Source organism: Lepisma saccharinum, chromosome 21 (assembly GCF_977018435.1).
Source record: "Lepisma saccharinum chromosome 21, izLepSacc3.1, whole genome shotgun sequence".
Taxonomy (NCBI): domain Eukaryota; kingdom Metazoa; phylum Arthropoda; class Insecta; order Zygentoma; family Lepismatidae; genus Lepisma; species Lepisma saccharinum.
Window position 1 is genome coordinate 61,279,337 of NC_139249.1, and position 18,534 is coordinate 61,297,870.

The 18,534-nt window shown below is 38.6% G+C and overlaps 2 protein-coding genes across 2 annotated transcripts in view; one reads left to right on the forward strand and one right to left on the reverse strand.

Annotated features, from left to right (window-relative positions):
• The window catches only part of LOC146004018 (protein nucleotidyltransferase YdiU-like), a 92,141-nt gene extending 87,793 nt beyond the window's left edge, over nucleotides 1-4,348 (reverse strand). Inside the window, exon 1 of the mRNA XM_083142582.1 lies at nucleotides 3,742-4,348. Within this exon, the coding sequence (XP_082998708.1) occupies nucleotides 3,742-4,109 (368 nt within the window). The 5' untranslated portion in view covers nucleotides 4,110-4,348. The remainder of the gene's footprint in view (nucleotides 1-3,741) is intronic.
• Nucleotides 4,349-10,773: 6,425 nt separating this feature from the next.
• The window catches only part of LOC146004211 (MORN repeat-containing protein 4 homolog), a 139,339-nt gene continuing 131,578 nt past the window's right edge, over nucleotides 10,774-18,534 (forward strand). Inside the window, exon 1 of the mRNA XM_083142881.1 lies at nucleotides 10,774-10,885. Coding sequence (XP_082999007.1) covers nucleotides 10,774-10,885 — 112 coding nt within the window. The remainder of the gene's footprint in view (nucleotides 10,886-18,534) is intronic.

An 18,534-nucleotide genomic window follows, 5' to 3' on the forward strand; every position in this document is an offset into this window, starting at 1 on the left:
GGTCGCCAAAAATGTCCAAAGATTTATTTATTTTCATCCAGAAATGTGATATATGCCAGGCTTGCAAACCTAAAGTTTGGAAAGGACCGAACAATAAATAGAAAAGTGCATCTTCTGTTGGAGAAAGACTACACGTAGATAATTTCTTCTTAGCTGCTTTCAGTCGTTAGTTGGATGTTTGGCCCCTGCATTCTCTCGATACTTCGGAAACTATAAGGTGGATTCTACAGTCTTGTTCGGTGATTGGCTTACCTAAAACATTGACGTCTGACAATGGACCTGCATTTAATAGTCTTAAGTTCGAGACTTTCTGTCAACAGATTGGAATACAACATTTCACTATTCGCCCATACCACAGGGGTTGGCAGAGAGATATGTTCAAACGGTCAAAGATCAACTTTAAAATATTCTTCAGCAACACCCTCACTTGACACCTTAGCAGCTTGACATAAAAATTTCAGGTGTAATACAAGATTAGGTGAAGAAAATACTATCTTCAGCTACAGTATTAGCATTTATTCCTAGAACTTGGTGATCACTAGAGGATAGTCATGGTGATGATAGCCTATAGGAAGTGATAAAGCTCCATTTCTAAAGGCTCGGAAGCCAGGAAGGCAACCAGAGGAAGATTATGGAGAAGGTGATTTAGTCTGGGTACAATCTCCTAATTTTGTGAGAACTGCTTTTCGCCGGGAGTGGTTCATCGAAAAATAGGTTCCACTTGTCTCTATGAAGTTCAGATGTTGGATGGCACTCATAAAATTGTGCACATTCGATGGATGCGATAACTCTTGCAAAGAAGATATAAGCAGAGTGATGGTTTGTCTTCCCCAGAAGTTCAGCAACACACTCTGCCTATTCCCCAGGCAGAAGGAAGGAACATTACTTCGGCTCCGTCGAACGATGGTATGGCTACACCTAGAGTACTTAGAAGGTCTACTCGAAACAAGAAACCTCCAGATAGATATCAATGTAATTAAATTTGTCCAAAGTGTGTTCAGATTTTTTTTCTTCTTTTAGTCCAGGAGAAAGATGATAGGTTCAGTTTATAAAGCAAAGGTAACCGAATATGTATTCTGTGTTGGTTATGATGACTACAAGATGTTGTTATATGAATGGATGAACATGAATAAATGTATACATGAATACGTTATTATTGTGATACATTATGTGTAAGTTTTACACAATTAAACCGGTGTTGTTCCTAATGACTTTTATTCATCATGAAATAAGTCTAAGCAACGAGGAGCGAGACGATATCAATCATCGGCCATTTGTTTACTAAACATCTCCTTGGTCAAGAGTCGTAGTTCATCTTCTGACGCAAGCATGGAATGCTTTCATAGTTAGGTTAGGCATGTTAGGTTTAAATCTCTTTGCATAAAAACACTACATTTAGCCTAACAACAAAAGTATTTAACCTGACGTTAGAAGATGAAATATGGCACTTGACCAAGAAGGTGTTTGACTTACGAGCAATAAGTGAGAGCTGCTCCCCTCCCCCCAAACAGTAAGAAGTAAATAACGGTAGTAGTCTGTGCATTTTGTTTTGATTTTGAGACTTAAGTCCACTATATGCACAGAAGGTTAATCCCTACTGGACCTACAGTTGAAAGTGGATTCGAACGACAATGTGCCTCCACTGGGTATCAAACCTCTGACCCGTTGATTACAAGGAGACGATGTTACCACTATGCCATCAGGGAGCCTCATCAGTGCGAAACTGGGATGTATGCTTAAGGTACCTCTTAGATCATATTTTTGCCTATAAAGTGGACTTTTTTGAACAGCAAACTGTGTTAATTACTTTCAGGGAACTTCCAAATTTACTTCCACAATCATTCCTACTTATCTACGATCCTTCCTTTTTTTCTGTGAATGGAGAATTGGGGAATGCTTGAACAAGAATAATTCTTTAAAGTTTTTTTTCAAACATAAATACCAGTTTCCTGTAATCCAGACAGTGCTAATTACTTTCAGAAAGTTTCAAATTTAGCCTGACAGTCATTGACACAATTTTGCAATAATTAGTCTTTATCCTACAAGACTTTGAAAAAATCATTAAAGAATTGGAATCATTACGAAGTCAAAGTTGCCAAAGTTTCTTTGAAAACAACCCATGTATTTTGTTTTCTGAAAAAAAAATATATATATATATTACATTTTTATAAAGCATTTTCTGTTATTTTGTTGTCCATTAAACTCCTAGCCCTACTGATAACCGAAGTGTTAACACACGAATTATTTTAATACGGTATGCACCAAAATATACAGTACTGAAATGAAAAGATGAACACACGTTTCAGTACTGTATATTTTGGCGCATACTGTATTATAAGATTTGGGTAACAGTTCCATATAGAGGAGACTGATTTCTTACTTTTTACAGAAGAAAGTACTTACGGAAATCATTTTCTGTAGCCTTGTCGAGGTTCTGGAATATAGTTTTTATCCTTTTCAACGCCAATTCAAGTTTTCTTCTGGGAAAATATCTCTCCGACACAGAATTGCTGTTGCGGCCATTTCCTTTCTGCACGTGAACACGATGTTCCGTGTTTTAGATGACGTAACCCCCAATAAGTGTTGCAAACCACGCAGTGTTATTGCAAGAAGATGACGTTTCTAGGATGCATCGTGAAGTTTTTTAACTATGTTTCCCTAACATAACCAAACCTAACCTAACCTTACCGGAAATGGTTTGTGGGGCTAATGTTGATTGGGGCTAACGATGATGGTTTGTGGGGCTAATGAGGTACTAGCATAATTTCCAATCCGGCCATGAAATTAGGTACTTTTCGGTGAATAAGGTTGAAACAATGCATTCACACTCCAAATCGACAAAACAATGCCAGATTGCACGATGAACCAGTACGCTATCACCATATTGCATGTTACAGAACCGAGAAAAGGAAGAACAGTAAGTACTCGTAAATGTAAGAAATATACATTATTTCAGTTAGAAATTCATTATTACACCTAAAGAAATATTCCGCAATGCAGAATTGTACATTAGCAATGTAAAAGGTAACAGTTTCATACATTGGAGACGCATTTCTTAATTTTTACAGAAGAAACTAGTTACAGAAATGAGTTTCTCTAAGGTTTCCAACGTTAGTCGAGGTATTTTCTTTCATCGTGGTATCTATTTGACCGGGAAATCATGTCAGTGTTTCCAATACCTTCTTTTAACTATGCTTGCCTAACCTAACATTATTGGAAATGGTTCGTGGGGCTATTCGTCAGCTACCTGTGCATAATGTACAATTTGCACACGTGACGAACACGATAGTAGGTATTTTTCAGTGAAGAAGGTTGGAAACAATGATATTCGAAAACAAAAGAAGCGATATCATTCGCAAAGTATGCAATATCGCACCGTTATGTGCGTTCGGTAGCACTTAGAAAAATGCGTTATTTTAGTAGAAAAAGTGTTTGTTTTCGTGTAAAAAGCATAATGGCACCTTGAACTATGTTCCGCAATACACAATTGGTAAGTACGAACCATGCGATACACAAAATATCCAATTTTAATGTGTCTCCGATCTATGAAACTGTTACCATGTAGGTAAAAAAGTGTGAAATAACTAATTAAACTTAATTTAACAATACATATCATTAATACTTGGAACGTGTATTGACCAAAAAATCAGGCCATTTCCATGTCCTGACTGCAGTGAGAGGGCATGGATTATGACACTTATATGTACACTGATGTATGTGCATCAAGATTCATTATCATACCTGCTAACATATTCGCCCAGCAGAATAACTCTTCCATCTCCCAGTTGATTTTTCCAGTTTCCAAATTGATGCCCGGCGTACCTGTGAGCAAGAGGTGTTGAACTCGGATCAAGAATTTTTCCAGATACAAAATCTAGAAATTCACTAGATGAGGCTACGGCAAGATTCAGGTCGAGGAAATTTTCAAGTACATCATCAGACGTTGCAACTAACCTGACCTCAGAAATAAAAGGGGTGGGCATTACATAAGAAAACACAGCTCCTTTGACATTTTCTCTAATGTAATTTTCCCGTTCTTCGTCAATAGGAAGTTCAAGCAACTTGCAAGGTGAAAAATGCCAATCCATCAAGTTATCAATTTTAGACATGGTGAGAAAATGTTGATTTTCCTAATGTGACAGGGACTACAGTGGTTTATGAATGCCAGTTGACATAACGTTATGTAAGTTTATAACACTACACTTTTCGTCAACTTATTTCTTCAACTTTTTTTGACGCGAAGTACGAAGCAGTTTCATAAATTGCAATCTTCCATCATACGCATTTTACTTAAGTGTTGTAACGATTTATCCAATGGCGCAACTAGCAAGGTAGACAGATTTATATATATGGTATGTTCTTTTGATTATATTAAAATTATGTAGTTATGCTCTTTAGCTTCGCATAAGTTTTTGAAATTTTACTCGGATGAGTCAGTTATGTTCAGACTCCCTCGTGTAAGATTGTAATAATTTTTCTGTTGCTTTCTGAACAGCATGGGACAATTAACTAAATCCTACCTTTCTTAAAAATAAATTATACAGGTCCTACTAATTGTTCTATACCATAGAACTATGCGGGACAGAATTTTTTTTGGCAGTGTCTGCTGCCACGTTCTTTTTCTGCTGGAATCTCAAAAAAGATGCGCGTGGCAGTAGACTCGGTCTTTGATTTCCTCATGCTATGTATGCAATTTCGTCTCTGACACATACTGTGAAGTTGTAGCGATTACTTTCACAAAAATGTTTTAAGATTAGGTCCCTCAGCATTCTTCTAATAATAAACCTAAATGCTCTCGTAGTTAGGTTAGGTTCTGTTAGCATTAAAATAATATCGCTAAATGCTTTCCAAAGAAAAAGGTTCTAAATTGCCTGTACATTCATTCCCACTAATCATAAACTTGCATTTCTATCGTCTTAATCAGTTCTTAAGATTTGTAACATACTCTTAGCAGACGAATTACGTGTCAGGAGCAAATTTGACTCTTATTCTTACTGGTGACACGCAGGGGCTGCTCGTTCGGCGGCGCAGATCGTATGGGCAGTTGTCCGTGGATGCATTACGTCATCGTCGAAACTCTTGGCACGGAAAAGGCTGGTTCCTTATGCAAATATTGAGATATTTGACAACGAATATCTTCTAAAATATAGTAGCAGGGGAAAAGTTACAACTTTTACTGTTAAAATTCATCCTTTCTAATCAATTTATCACAAAGTTGATTCAAATGTGTAAAATGATTTTCAAGAAATCGTGTTACGAAGGAACCCCTGTTTTGTTCTCTCCAGGCTTCCAATGCAAGGGAGTTTTAACTTAAGCGCGTTGGATTTATTTTTGCTCTATGTTTTGAATAAGATTATTTTGTTCTTGTCAACTGAAATCATGCCTAAATGCTATGGAAAGCTGTGAAAACTATTATCAGAAAACTAACGGAAGAAATCTAAAATATCACAGCTTGATTGATATAAAAAATACGGGAGTGCCCATTTTTGTGAAAAATTCATTGTGCGAGATCTAAAAGCAGAACTTTTTAATGTATGTAAATGTAAGGGTGTAATAAACGTGACTGCTTCCCGTAAAATATCACTGCACTCTCCACGTTTCTCTTCTGTCTTTTCTTTGGCGCCGTCAATAGCTTCAACACGTTGTTTCGTTTTATATATATTTGTCACTTGTTTTAATTAGTATTCTGCTCGTTCTGCCACCTGAACACAGCAGCTAGAGCTCAAAGGGCAGTGCAGTTACACCGAAAGAAGGCTCGGAAATGGCAGGCTTCAGAAGTTAACTCATCCAAATTAAATTAAACAGGTATATGATCTCTCTAAATTTAAATCATAGTTCACAAATAATTTGATTAAAAGTTTTAAAAGTATCTGTTTTATTTAATAGCGTATTAATTGGTGCATTCTTCTCCAGCATAGCTATAGGCAGTGACCACACTACGGCGCGGGGGGGGGGGGGGGCAGGAACGCCCCCCTATTGTCGTTCGACAATTTCTCTCGCTCTCTCTCTTATCTGCCCCCAGTAACACGACAAAAATAAATAAATGAATGAACGCTCATTTAGCCAAAATATGCATTTTTGTGTCGTATGTAACGGAATAATAAACATGATTGCCCCGGGAAAATATGATTTACCCCTCCATCTTTACTATTGCGCCGTCACTAGCTACAACATATTTTGATTTATATTGTTCCCACATATTTATTTTAATTTTAGTATTGTGAATCATATTCCACTGTGTTACCTCACGTAGACACCCCCCCCCCACACACGTTCGATTTCAGTTGTAAGTTTTAGACTAAGCTTGTCAAATGTCCACTTATATCTTTGTATTCTTGAGCCATTTTAAAAAAAAATCATTTCGCCCCTTCTTCTGCACTATTTCATAGCAATGTTTTCCCGCTGGAATCCCCTTTGCAAATCGAGATCCGGGGATATAGCCTTCCCAAGCCACCGTCCCCTCCAAATGCTCTCTTGGCCTCATGAAAGAAAAATATATGTATTTATACGAAATATTAATTTGACTTCGCAGTTTCTTTATTCGAACAGGAATAAGTTTTAAATTTTAATAGCTTATAAATTTACACTAGCAATTTTGAGTAAAGGTTTTGCGTAACCCTAAAAGTACATTTAGAGACTACAAGGTCAACTCTCGATATTTCAGATATATTAATAATTTTCATCACAACGTCTTGTAATAATTATTTGTTACTTCAATAACCTCCTCGCAAATGCTTCTCGCATATTAAAACATAGATGCCATTTTCTGTTTATTTCCTTGTAATGCTGACCTCCGGGGCGAAGTGGTTAGCACAACGCTTTACGATGCCAAGGCCCCCAGGTTCGAATCCCCGCCCGGGCATGGGTCTACTTTCCTTTCTTCAATTTCATCATATCATCATCACGCATCCTCATCTTTGCGATTAGCCATATGTGAGAGATAAGCGAAGTAAAATAAACTAAGTATATTAATCAATTATTTTTTTAAACTCTTCGATTCTTCTTTAGCATGTCACGTTTTTGTTAAAATTATATTACGATTTGTAAAATGACGAAATTCTAAAGGAGAACACGCAACCTTCTTTGTAGCGCATCGGTCAGAAAGTTTCAGGAATATGGATTTTCAAAAGCGCGTTTTAAATTATGTTACTAATCATTAAAAGGATGCCTCAATACCATCTTGGAGGATGAAAATTATTATTTTCCCCCTCCTAAAAGTAATAATATACTTTCGCTCTCTGAATCTCCCATATAAATGCTAAGGGCCGTCTGCTTCAGACAAGCTCACTGCTTCTCCGGTGACGTCACGCGTTCGTGCAAGATCGGCAATCTTCGGATGACTTTACCTAATCTCTATGTACCTTGGGTGACACGTGCGTGGCAGCAGACTCGGCCAATTTTTTTTTGGTCGGGACGGGAAATTTGTTTAATCCCGACATTCAGGACGGGAAACTTCGCCATTTCCCGACAAAGTCGGGAAATTTTCGGAACGGGAAATGTCCGAAATTTCCCGAAGCTCTGAAAATCTCGAATTATAGCTACACGTTATTTTCAACTTAAGTGATTGTTTTTGCATTTCTGGAATAAAAACAAACAATTTCCAAAAAGTTCCAGACACTTGAAATGCAGAGAACGTCGAGAATTAACAACTTTTAAAAATGACCATTCCCGAAAAGTCGGGAAGTCATTTCCAGAAGTCGAGATCGGGAAGGGAATTTTTTTTTCCCGATCCCGGTCCAGACTTTTCAGGATCCCGCAAACCCCGACTAGTTACAGTAAGTGCACTCGTTTGGCTCAACAATCGTCTGTTTCAAATACAGAACAACAATCAGAAATATACTTACCATGATTCCAAACTTGTGGAACTCAGGGATTAGTATAGGGATTATACAACTACGAATCCAGATAGTAATTCAACACATACAGTCATTGTCAACACAACTTGTGGCAATCTTCGAATCGACACTTTAAGTGAAGGGGGGGGGGGGGAGGATATCAGAAATGGGTACAATCTTGCAATGGAATGTCAATAGTTTGTCTGCTCGGAAACTACTATCCGTGACAAAAATATTGAGCCCTCGGTTTGCGTGCTTGTAAAACTGTACTCCTTGGGAGGAAACAAGTCAAATATACCTCATTGGAAAGCTACAAGTGTCTGCTTTTAGACAAAAGCAGGACAATGTGATTTTAACGCTGTCTGTTTTCTATTGAGACAAAATTGTTTGTAAAAGTGTAGTTTTTTCGTGCAATTTTTACATTAGTCGAATTCAATTGTGTGTATCTTCATGTAAAACCGTCGTAAAAATACAATTTTTTTTGTGATTGAAGCTTGGTTATGTGGAAATATCTCAGCCAAATATAATGGTACTATCAGCTGTAGAACAGCCACAATTAATGATTAATTCTGATGTTGCATTCTCGGAAATGGTCAGTCCAATGATCATGAAATGCATATCAAAATGATGGCCGTGGAATAAAAATCAAATTTCCATATCTCATTCTTTCACACTGTGCCAATTGAAAACAACAGAGCGAATTGTTTTTCTTGGCAACCGGTTCCCGCGCGATTCCCATCGTTGCTATGAACGCACGTAGAGCAAGTGAGCTTTGTTGCCAAGCGTTTCCATTGCCCTTTAAACTCCGCGTCCAATCAGCTTTGACACGGGAAATGAGCCGAAACAATGTGCTGTGAAAAGGAAAGCATTGTAGAGATACCGAAAGTTTATTTTGTTACTTCTGTGTTTACATTCCTCCCACGAATATTGCCTGAACACTCACATAGCCATAATAATTCTTACGTGCATTCTGTCCATGTAGTAAGTCTCTCACAAGTTCGCGTGTTTGTTCGTACGCACAGTATTGAGTGATAGCTGTTCTGTGAAGTGATTTTTTTGTTGCATTATAATGACAAGACGGTAATATCATAGTGGTGCAAAAGAAATGATAGTCAATGCCAAGACATATTTCCCATGGTAGTAGTAGTAGTATTAGTAGTAGTATAAGTAGTAGTAGTACCAAAGACGTTATTACCCTCGTAAATTATGCAATTATGAAGTTGGTGCTAAAGCATTTGTGTTCGAACAAACGATTTGAATTATTTTTTCAACACGTTCAATTTCACATTAATAATAATGGGTAAGAAGCACACAAACTATTTTTGAAAGACAGAAAATGCTTGATAAATGCATTCCAAATATAATTCTTTTTTACATTAACATGTATAAATTCTATGCACGATATAGTATGTTTCACATACATGTAACATGGAGCGATGTGGACACTAAATTGTGTACGTATTCAAAGTTTCATTGATACATAACATATATTATTTAAATACATCACACAATCAATTCATCTATCTCACAATAAACCAACAGCAAAATTACATAATGTCTCTAAAATGTGCACGCTCCTTTTCCTCAAAGCAATTGTTCACGCATTTAAAACAAAATCAATTAAGACAAGTCTTATTTCTCTGTCTGGTAATTTGCAATGCATTAGAGAGAACAAATGCATTCTCTATTTTACAAACTTTTGTGCCTCCCCGGTGGTGTAATGGTAACATCGTCGCTTTGTGATCAAGGGATACCGGGTTCGATACCCGCTGGAGGCACATGGCACAGTGTTTCGGATCCCACTTCAAACTGTAGGTCCAGTCCCGATTATTCTTTCTGTGCGTAAAGTGAACTTAAAACCACAAATAAATAAATCAATTTTACAGCCTATTTTCATTTAGATCGTTCGGCACCCAGCAACCGGTCTGAACTTGATAAGACGATTGATTGATTTGGTGTTTTAAGTCCACTTTATGCACAGTAAGGCTAATCGGGACTGGACCTACATTTTGAAGTGGGATCCGAACCACTGGGTGCCTCCACCGGGTTCGAACCCGGGGTCCCTTGATTACAAGGCAATGATGCTACCACTGCGCCATCGGGGAGGCCCTTGATAAGACTATGAAAATCAGGCATTGCGAGCGAAGCGAAGAAGAAAATTTTACGAAAAGTGTTTTTATTTGCATAAAATTTGAAGTTGTGGCCGGTGATTGCCCCCTGCAGTTACTTGGCTGTCAATGTTTGCCCCCCTTGCCCCTAGAACTCATTTCCGATCAAGGTTGGGGGGGATGAGCCCCTGCCCCCCTGTGGTTGCGCCACTGCCCCGCATCGACCTGGAGACACAGTATCCATAGTCCCATCAGCTTCTAGCTTGTAGCACGGTGGATTGGGGAACACCAAGCTCCATACTGTACAACAACAGGATGGGGCACCGCCCCAGTTTTCACCGGTAGATGGATTAGTCGTGCCTCGCAAAAGGAATTACCCCCCTTCCGCTGACCTGACCCCACTTAGACTTTTTAATCTGGGGGTTTATCAAGTCTAAGGTGTACGAGGTGAAGATCCACACCTTTTCCCAGTTGAAACAAGACATTACACCAGCAGTTGCTGAGATTACACCAGCTGTGATGGAGAAGGTGTTTCAGGCTGTGGTGGATCGCTGGTATCTGTGGGTAGACTTGAGGGGTGGTCACATTGACTTATACTGATTTTGTGTCCTACTGTGATATGTGTTTTAGTACATATTGTATTTTGTGCACAAATCCTGTTCATGCAGAAATGTATTACAATGAATATTTCCACAATCTAACTCACTTACAGTGATCAAGAATGGGTGTCATGATCCCAGGTTGGCCACCACAACAATTGCCTTTAAACAAGGGAATGGTTACTAACAAAGTGATAACTGCAACGATTGCCATAGAAATTGTCCAGCACGATGGATGAAGAAGATGTTAATGAGGTGCAGAAGATACACATGTTGGCAACAAAACAAGAACTGGTGGTGACGGAAGATGGAGCGAGTGTGAATTTTCGTAAGAAAGATCAAGGTAAGATTGTGTCTAGGAGATTAGAGCTCCAAATATGTTGGTAGAATAGGCAGCAAAAGCAAACCGGGGTGTTACCGGTTTGGTTTGATTCGATTTTTGTTATTTATTGTCGCTTTTCGGCCACTTTTGGCTAATCTCGACGATGAGGATGAGTGATGATGATGAAACATGAGACGGCACTCACAAAGAACAACAATGCCCAGGCCTGGATTCGAACCCGGGACCCGGGACCCAGGTGTTGCCAGTGTTTAATACATTAACTGCCACGTGAGTTGTATTTAACTCATGCTAATTTTACCCCCGAGGCCTAGTGAAGCGTATTTAACTCACACGGCTCTTTACCTTGGAAGCCTCGTGGTGCACTGGCATCTCACGTTAAAATGCTACAACATACAAGTTACGCGAAGAGTGGCCTCGTGGACAAAACTTTGCAGATGGTTCGTGAAAATTTTATTTAGTGATGCTGTAATTGTTACAATTAATACAAACAATTGAAGAAGCGTGGATCAAATGAATAGGTGTACATTAACTTCCTTTATATCTTTTTGTCTTTAAATCTGATGACAAGTAAACAAAAAAATTCATATTCACTCATGAATTGTTTTCGAGTTTTTCCGATTGTGCGTTTGGCCTTGAATTATTGCTGGCCAGCTCCTCGAATGATATCGATACAATCATGGGCGTATATATAGTTCACGTAAAGGAGGGGGGGGGTCAACTTTTGGTATGATTAGGGTTGCTATATTTCATAAGTGAAAATCCGGGACACAGCTGACCTGAAGCTTGTTGGGGAACCCCGGGGGGGGGGGGGGGCGAGGTAATGGACCCGACAAATTTGTATGTATGAAACAGGCGCGGTTGGCCTTATAGCGCACAGGATCAGTGAACCCCCAGTAATATACGATAATCACCTCGAGAATGAACAATAAACAACGTCTTTACATTTTAACATTATTTCGCTAAAAATTCTAGACAGTAAGTCATGTATTTGTGTCCGTAACACGGCGAACTCTCTTTGAGAAGAAAAAACCGCGAATCGGCCGCCCTGATACAGACCCTCAGTTGAACCCCCACAGGACACCTCGTGCCATTGTGAAAGTTTCGTGCGGGAGAAGAAGCTCGAGGAGCACATAGGACAAAATACAAGGAACAGGATATTGCAGAACCTATGTCTCCACCCAACGGTCATGCGCAGTTCGTCCTCTCGCAGAAGCCGCGGGACAAGGCTCCGTTCTCGCTGCTTCCTCCCTTCCAGTGTTGCTGTGTGGGGTTCAAGTTTGAAGCGCACACATTACATATTCAATCTTCTCTTGTATCATTTTTGCACCGAACTTCTTGGAATAAATGCAAGATTGTGGCAGAGATGGATGAGTGGAAACAAATACAAGCTGGAATTAGATGCGATGAATTAAAATAAAGGAGATACATTACCAAAATGGCTCGTGCATGCATTCAGAGATTTTTCCTTAAAGGTGGAAACACTTCGGGTTCGCGAGAGAGAAAGAATGACGCGAAGACGTGACTCGCTGTCGCTCGGTGTCAATGTCTCAAGTTTGTTAGTTTTTGAAGTGCTTGGATACTTGTTGGAAAGTATTAAGTGATGCTGCGAGTGAAGCGAGGGATGGACTTCACCTAGGTTATGTCATTTGATGCAGTGTAGGCATTGCTGTGTGCGCAGGTAAGAAATGACCGATAGAAATGCACATAATTAACGTAAACAAACTTCCTTGACCACTGAAAAAAAAAGCGTGTGCTGGTCGACCAGCCCCAAATTTGAACAAAGCTATCGCGTATCAATGAAAGGGTCTCAGGTTCGATTTCTAGTGTGCACATGCCATTAGTTGCCATTTCCATTTAATAAATGTAGGACCAGTTCTGATTAGTCAGCATGGACGTCCGAAAGGGAAAAAGGGGGCCGCCCCCCATGAAAATGGAATGTCAACCAAAAATTATATATTACACGCATATAATTTAATTTCAGTCACAGTAATTTTTGGTAATTATTATAAAAGCGTTGCAGTAACTTCAGACTGAAGGAGTGTTTTTTGCCCCTCCTGGGAAAAAATATATTCCTTCACCCAACTTGAGGACGTCCATGATATTCCAACAAAACTCCACTTTTTTCATAAAGGCACAATTTATTGTAGTTTCCGCCCTAAATTTATTCGCACACCCCTACTACAAAACCTTATAGTCCTAGATGAAAAAATTCTAGACAAATCTTTTAAGCCCTCCCCCCATCCTTTTGTTAGGCGAAGGAAGTCTATTTTGCAGAAACTGAATATATGTCGCATAACTTCAGTGAACCCCCGGGTAAATAATGCACGAGCCGCGCCTGGTATGAAATGTACGCGCACCTTTACCTCCGAACAATTGATTGATTTGTTTTATTTTACTTCTCTTCTTGTGCCACTTTTGGCTAATTTGGGAAGATGGGAATGAGTGATGATATGATGAAATTGATGAATGGACACTCACAAACATCCATGCCCAGCCAGGATTCGAACCAGGGACACTTGGCGTCGTAGCGCGATGTGCGAACCACTCCGTCACGGGGGCCTGCCTCCGAACAATTATTCCTGCATTTAAGACAAAACTTTTTAGCAACAACAGTCTGAAGTTCTTAGTTGTTATTATTTCTCTCTTTCTAGTAATTTACACTGCAGTACAGAAAAGAAGTAGCGAGCAAGAAAAATTTCTGGTCCTAATTTTTGCAAACTGAAAACAATATTGATTTAATAGGGCAAAAAAAAATCATGGGGTGCCATGCCATGGCATTCTCTTTACATTTTTTAATTTAGATTGTTTGGCGCCGATAGCCAATTCCCGCAAAAAAATTAAATTGAAAGGGCAATTGCCCATCTGTTCCCCACTGCAGGTTCTCTTGGCTGTCTGGAAGATATAATGCAAGAAAGACGTAAAAACTAATACCATCTTGAGTGTCCTTTTGTCCTGCTACTTTTAGATTCAGCTAGCCTTGCTTTCTTTTTCTTAAATGTTTGCCCCCACCCCGAATTGATTTCCGTCCACTGCAACCCCTTTCCCCATAGTTGCTTTGAACTTTCATCAGCTTGAAAATATAATATCGTTTAATAACCGCAATAAGATTCCGCTACACTAAATTTCTAGGTGAAAGTATAATACAGGGGAATGGACATCTGGAAGGGGGACTAGGATGGCCACACTTCCCCCTTAGAAAACGAATGTCAGTCTAAAAGTACGTATATATTTCACACGTATAATTTGATTTCAGTTACAGTAATTTACATTAATTTTTATAATGGGGATGCGGGAATGCGACAATTTCAAATTCAAGCGGTGTATTTTGTGGGAGCAAAACTATTATCGGGGTAATATGACCCATGGAAAAATACCTTGCTTGTCCCTCCGTGGAAATATCTGCGGACGTTCATGATCAGGGAGGGAGCAATTTTTTAATATCTCGTTTAGAAACTGACATGTTCACAGTACCCCTTTTGAGGTGCCCAACATAATCTTGCATTGCATGAAAACAATTTGATTAGAACAAGTGGAGATATTTCAAACTCACCACAGGTTACGCAGTGAAGAAACTGAAGAGCTTGCTGAAGTATTTATCTTCTACTGGTAAATTGTAAAGTCCGTAGTTTCTATAATTAATGAATATAATTCCACAAGGTACGCTACTTAGTATTGATGCTTTTCTGTTCATCTTGTGTCAAACAACTTGAGAATGTTTCGGTGTTTCCCTGTTGTTGTTTTTTTGCACTGCGTTTTTAAAGAAAAAAACAATTTAAGAAAACTCGAAGGAAAAAAATAGTTTATTTGACAGAAGGAAAAACATAGTCTATTTGACAGTTCCAATACAGTTTCTTATCGCAGAAATTCCGGAACTACAGTATCAGGAAATTGCAGACATTTGATCTGCAGTTCCATCTAGTGTGTGTAATTACGTAATTTTCTTCCCAGTCGTATCCTGTATTATACGTCTCTAATTCAGAATAAAATAAGTCCGCAGAAATTTTTATGATCAAGTAGAACAGGTAATCTGGTAATTTTATTGAACCATAAGGGGGGGGGGGTTGGACCCGTTGACCCCCCCCTTAAATACTCCCATGGATACAATAGTATGTGGCAGAGTCATGTTGTAATCAGCATAATAATTGATTCTAGCCGCGCTTGAGTTGCATATGATTCACGCACATAAAATATTTTAAATTAACATTTTTTTATCTAATAATCAAAAAACATATTGCTTTCAACGTTTTTATTATATTCTTGTAATAAAATATCGTGGTTCTAGGGAATTTTTTCAGATATTGTGGCAGTCAACGGCTGAAGGAGGATTTTTTGCTATCATAGTGTAAAACTTTAAAAAAATATATTATCGCAAATGTTTGTTTACACACGAATTTGTCACACATCAAGGTATCTTTGTCGAATTCTCCGTTAATGTGTTTCCAATATGATTTCTTACGGAAAGAGCTCATATCATACGCGGAAGATACAAAGCTGACTTTCAAATAGCTGAACAGAAAGCACCAATTGCTTCCATTCGCGCTAAATTTCGGGATACGTACCCTCTGTTGTCACCGTTGGAATGGCAAATGAATAGTTTGAAGCACAAGGGACTTGGAAAGACGCATCCATACTATCCAATCGCCTTCGCTGTTAGCCGAAGTCGTTTGTGAAAGCGCCCCTAGACTTCAGAACCGTGATTTCCCAAGGGAGTGGTGTGGTACTTTATGTATGTTATTTTACGTCGCTTTTCTAATTCTAGGATAATTGCGACATGTGGATGAATATGTGTTGCTTACGTAATATTTGTGGAAGGACTAACACAACGGAATAATGATGCTCAGGATGGGACTTGAACCAGGACCCTAGAGAGTGGGCATGAGTTATATGTTGATAAATTAGTTTAAAAAACACGTACTCTTTCTCTCTATTACATTTCTCACTCCAGACCTCGAATTCTCTTCTCATTCCTCTACGTCTGTTTCGCTGTCCCATTCATATTTTCTTATTTATTTATATCTTGCATTCCTTCTCTGCTTGTGTTATCCTCCTCCTTTCTCTCATTCCATTCTTCAATTCATCTCCTTAAATTATTTCTTGACACCACTGTGTGAATTTAGCTTCTTGCTTGGGAGGGGTCATGCCCATTCAGTGGCGAACTTGTCATTTCATTTCGGAAGGTAGTTTTTTTGGGGTATGTAAATTTGAATATTTTACCATTCAGTAAACTAAATTACTGCCTTGGGGCAACATTGGTTCTAACCTGAGTCATTAAATATTTTGATCATTTACACGTAATTTAGTATATTTATAATGTAAGAAAACCCAAACAACTCGTGCACAAAATGAGCTATGGAACTGGAAACACCGAAAACTTGATCAAATTTCTATTGACAAGTTCAACCTTAACGTCCACCTAACTTACCTACAAGTTTCTTGCGAACACTTTAATACATGTAAAATATCAGAACTAGTCTGGTGTCAGCTCGGTAAGGCTATCAGTTGCGAATTGGTGACCTTTAATCCACAAGCCTGCATATTTTCGGCAGGGAAATCTTTAATGGCTGAACCATTAATGGACACGAATTATTTTCTTCAAATATGTTCGTTACGTAGTTCAGAAATAATATACTATATGCTTTCAATTTCAGTTTTCTTTGAGGGGGATAGAAACATGCTCGGAAGGAATATATATATATATATATTGCAGGAGAAAAATTCTTCGTGGGGCAAAATCCTCGGCATTCCCCCCGTTAATTGCACAATGCTTGATACGCATTCTCTCCATTTCTATTTCATTTCCTCTAACTTCCCTATTTCTCTTCCCTATATCTATCCTTTACTCTGTCCCCTATTCTCTTTGAATCGCTCATTGCGTATCCCCCCCCTCTCTCTCTCTCTTTCTCTACTGGCTCTTGAGACACTCCATTGTCACGGGTGGGATGCACAGATTAAATTTTCGACATTATATTAAGTATTATACTAACAGTTTAGCAACATTTTTCTTACAGTTTATGTGGAATGAATTATAAAGCTAAAAGCTGATACATATAACTACCCTTAGAATGCTTTCCCAGATTTATAGCAATTGGTCAAAAATTTTTTGGCGTGGGTGAGACAGATAAAATACCTTCTAAAACTTAATAATAACTTTATATTTATTTCTGTGAATTTTTAAATGATAAAATATATTTTTTAAGCCAAAGAGAGGAAGCAATTTTCTCAAGGGGAAATGAAGCAATTACAGAAGAAATTAACTGTTTTTAGGTGTCTTTAGGTTTTTCTTTTGGTGGAACACAATACGGAACAAAAACTTAAAAAAATTAATAAAAATAAACGAACATTATGTAAAATATCTTCTACGATTAAATAAACTATTTATACCGGTAATATTTGAATTTCTATCCAAATGGCAATTTTAGATTGTTGACACAAGATGGAATAAAATTATAGGATTGCATTTAATTTTAAAAATATAGATTCAGAGGCATTTCTCGTACCATGAGGATATTAAATTTCGATAAAATTGCTTTATCCTTTTGACCTTAAAAGTGTCCTCTATATTAATGATTATTAGTATTGTGCAATAGTTATATCTATTGTTATACACACACATGCATGCTTGCTGTATGTCATGAACCACCGATAACATTTAATAATTGGCAACGTGTAGAGAGGCAAACAATTTTTCTTAATGGCTTTCCTGTCGGCCTCCGTGGCGGACTGGCCAGAACAGCGTGCTACGACGTCAAGGGTCCGGGGTTTGAATCCCGCCATAAGTATAGTGAGTGTACCTTCAACAATCTCATCATATCATCACTCATCCTCATCTTCGAGATTAGTCAAAGGTGGCTGAAAAGCGAAGTCAAGTAAACCAAATCCATCAATTAATGAGTCTTCCAGTTGAGGCCTTGTTATGGGGCAAGAGCCTTCTGAAAATGTATTTCCTCTGTGTATGCAACCATGCGCTACAAATTACATGACATTTACTTCTACTAGCAGATGACGAACTAAATACATACGAACTTATACGTAAACGGGAAGATTCTAGCAGAGAAGACGACAGGATGAAACACCAGAGCATAACCCTTTCGCACAATTCATGTATTAAGAGAGGAAGAGAGAGGGTAAGAGAGTCAGTGTGAGAGCGAGTGTGTGTTATGATAACATTCCGTATTATGTGCTTGTAACTAAAAAAGTGCTGTTCCTTCGTTGAGGTTTTGTGGTTCTCTTCCTTAGCCCACACGGGCTTTTCTCCTGTGTATAAATGAATCTTTCTACTAGAATTATTCTATCGTATTTGGAGTTCCTGAGCCAGCTGGATGCCCGAGGGAGTTAAGGGGTCGATTTTCGATCTTGCCTCCGAAGTCTTCGGGTTCGAATCCCTGTCTTGGCATATTCTTAGCGAGAGTCCCGTTAATATTTTAAAGTAGGGTAAATGGGGGGACAGGTGACGCATCACGTGTCTAGCATAGAAGGAGGCCGTTGGCGCCACTCTTCCACAGTTTTGGAGAAGAGACAACAGGACGACCGAGTGAGCGTTGTGTTCCCGATAAACCAGATAGCAGAGATATTACAAGGCTTTTACGTCGACAGGACATAGCTGGTAAGTGAAATAAATTTATCACCACTATTTTGTAAGCATCGCAGAT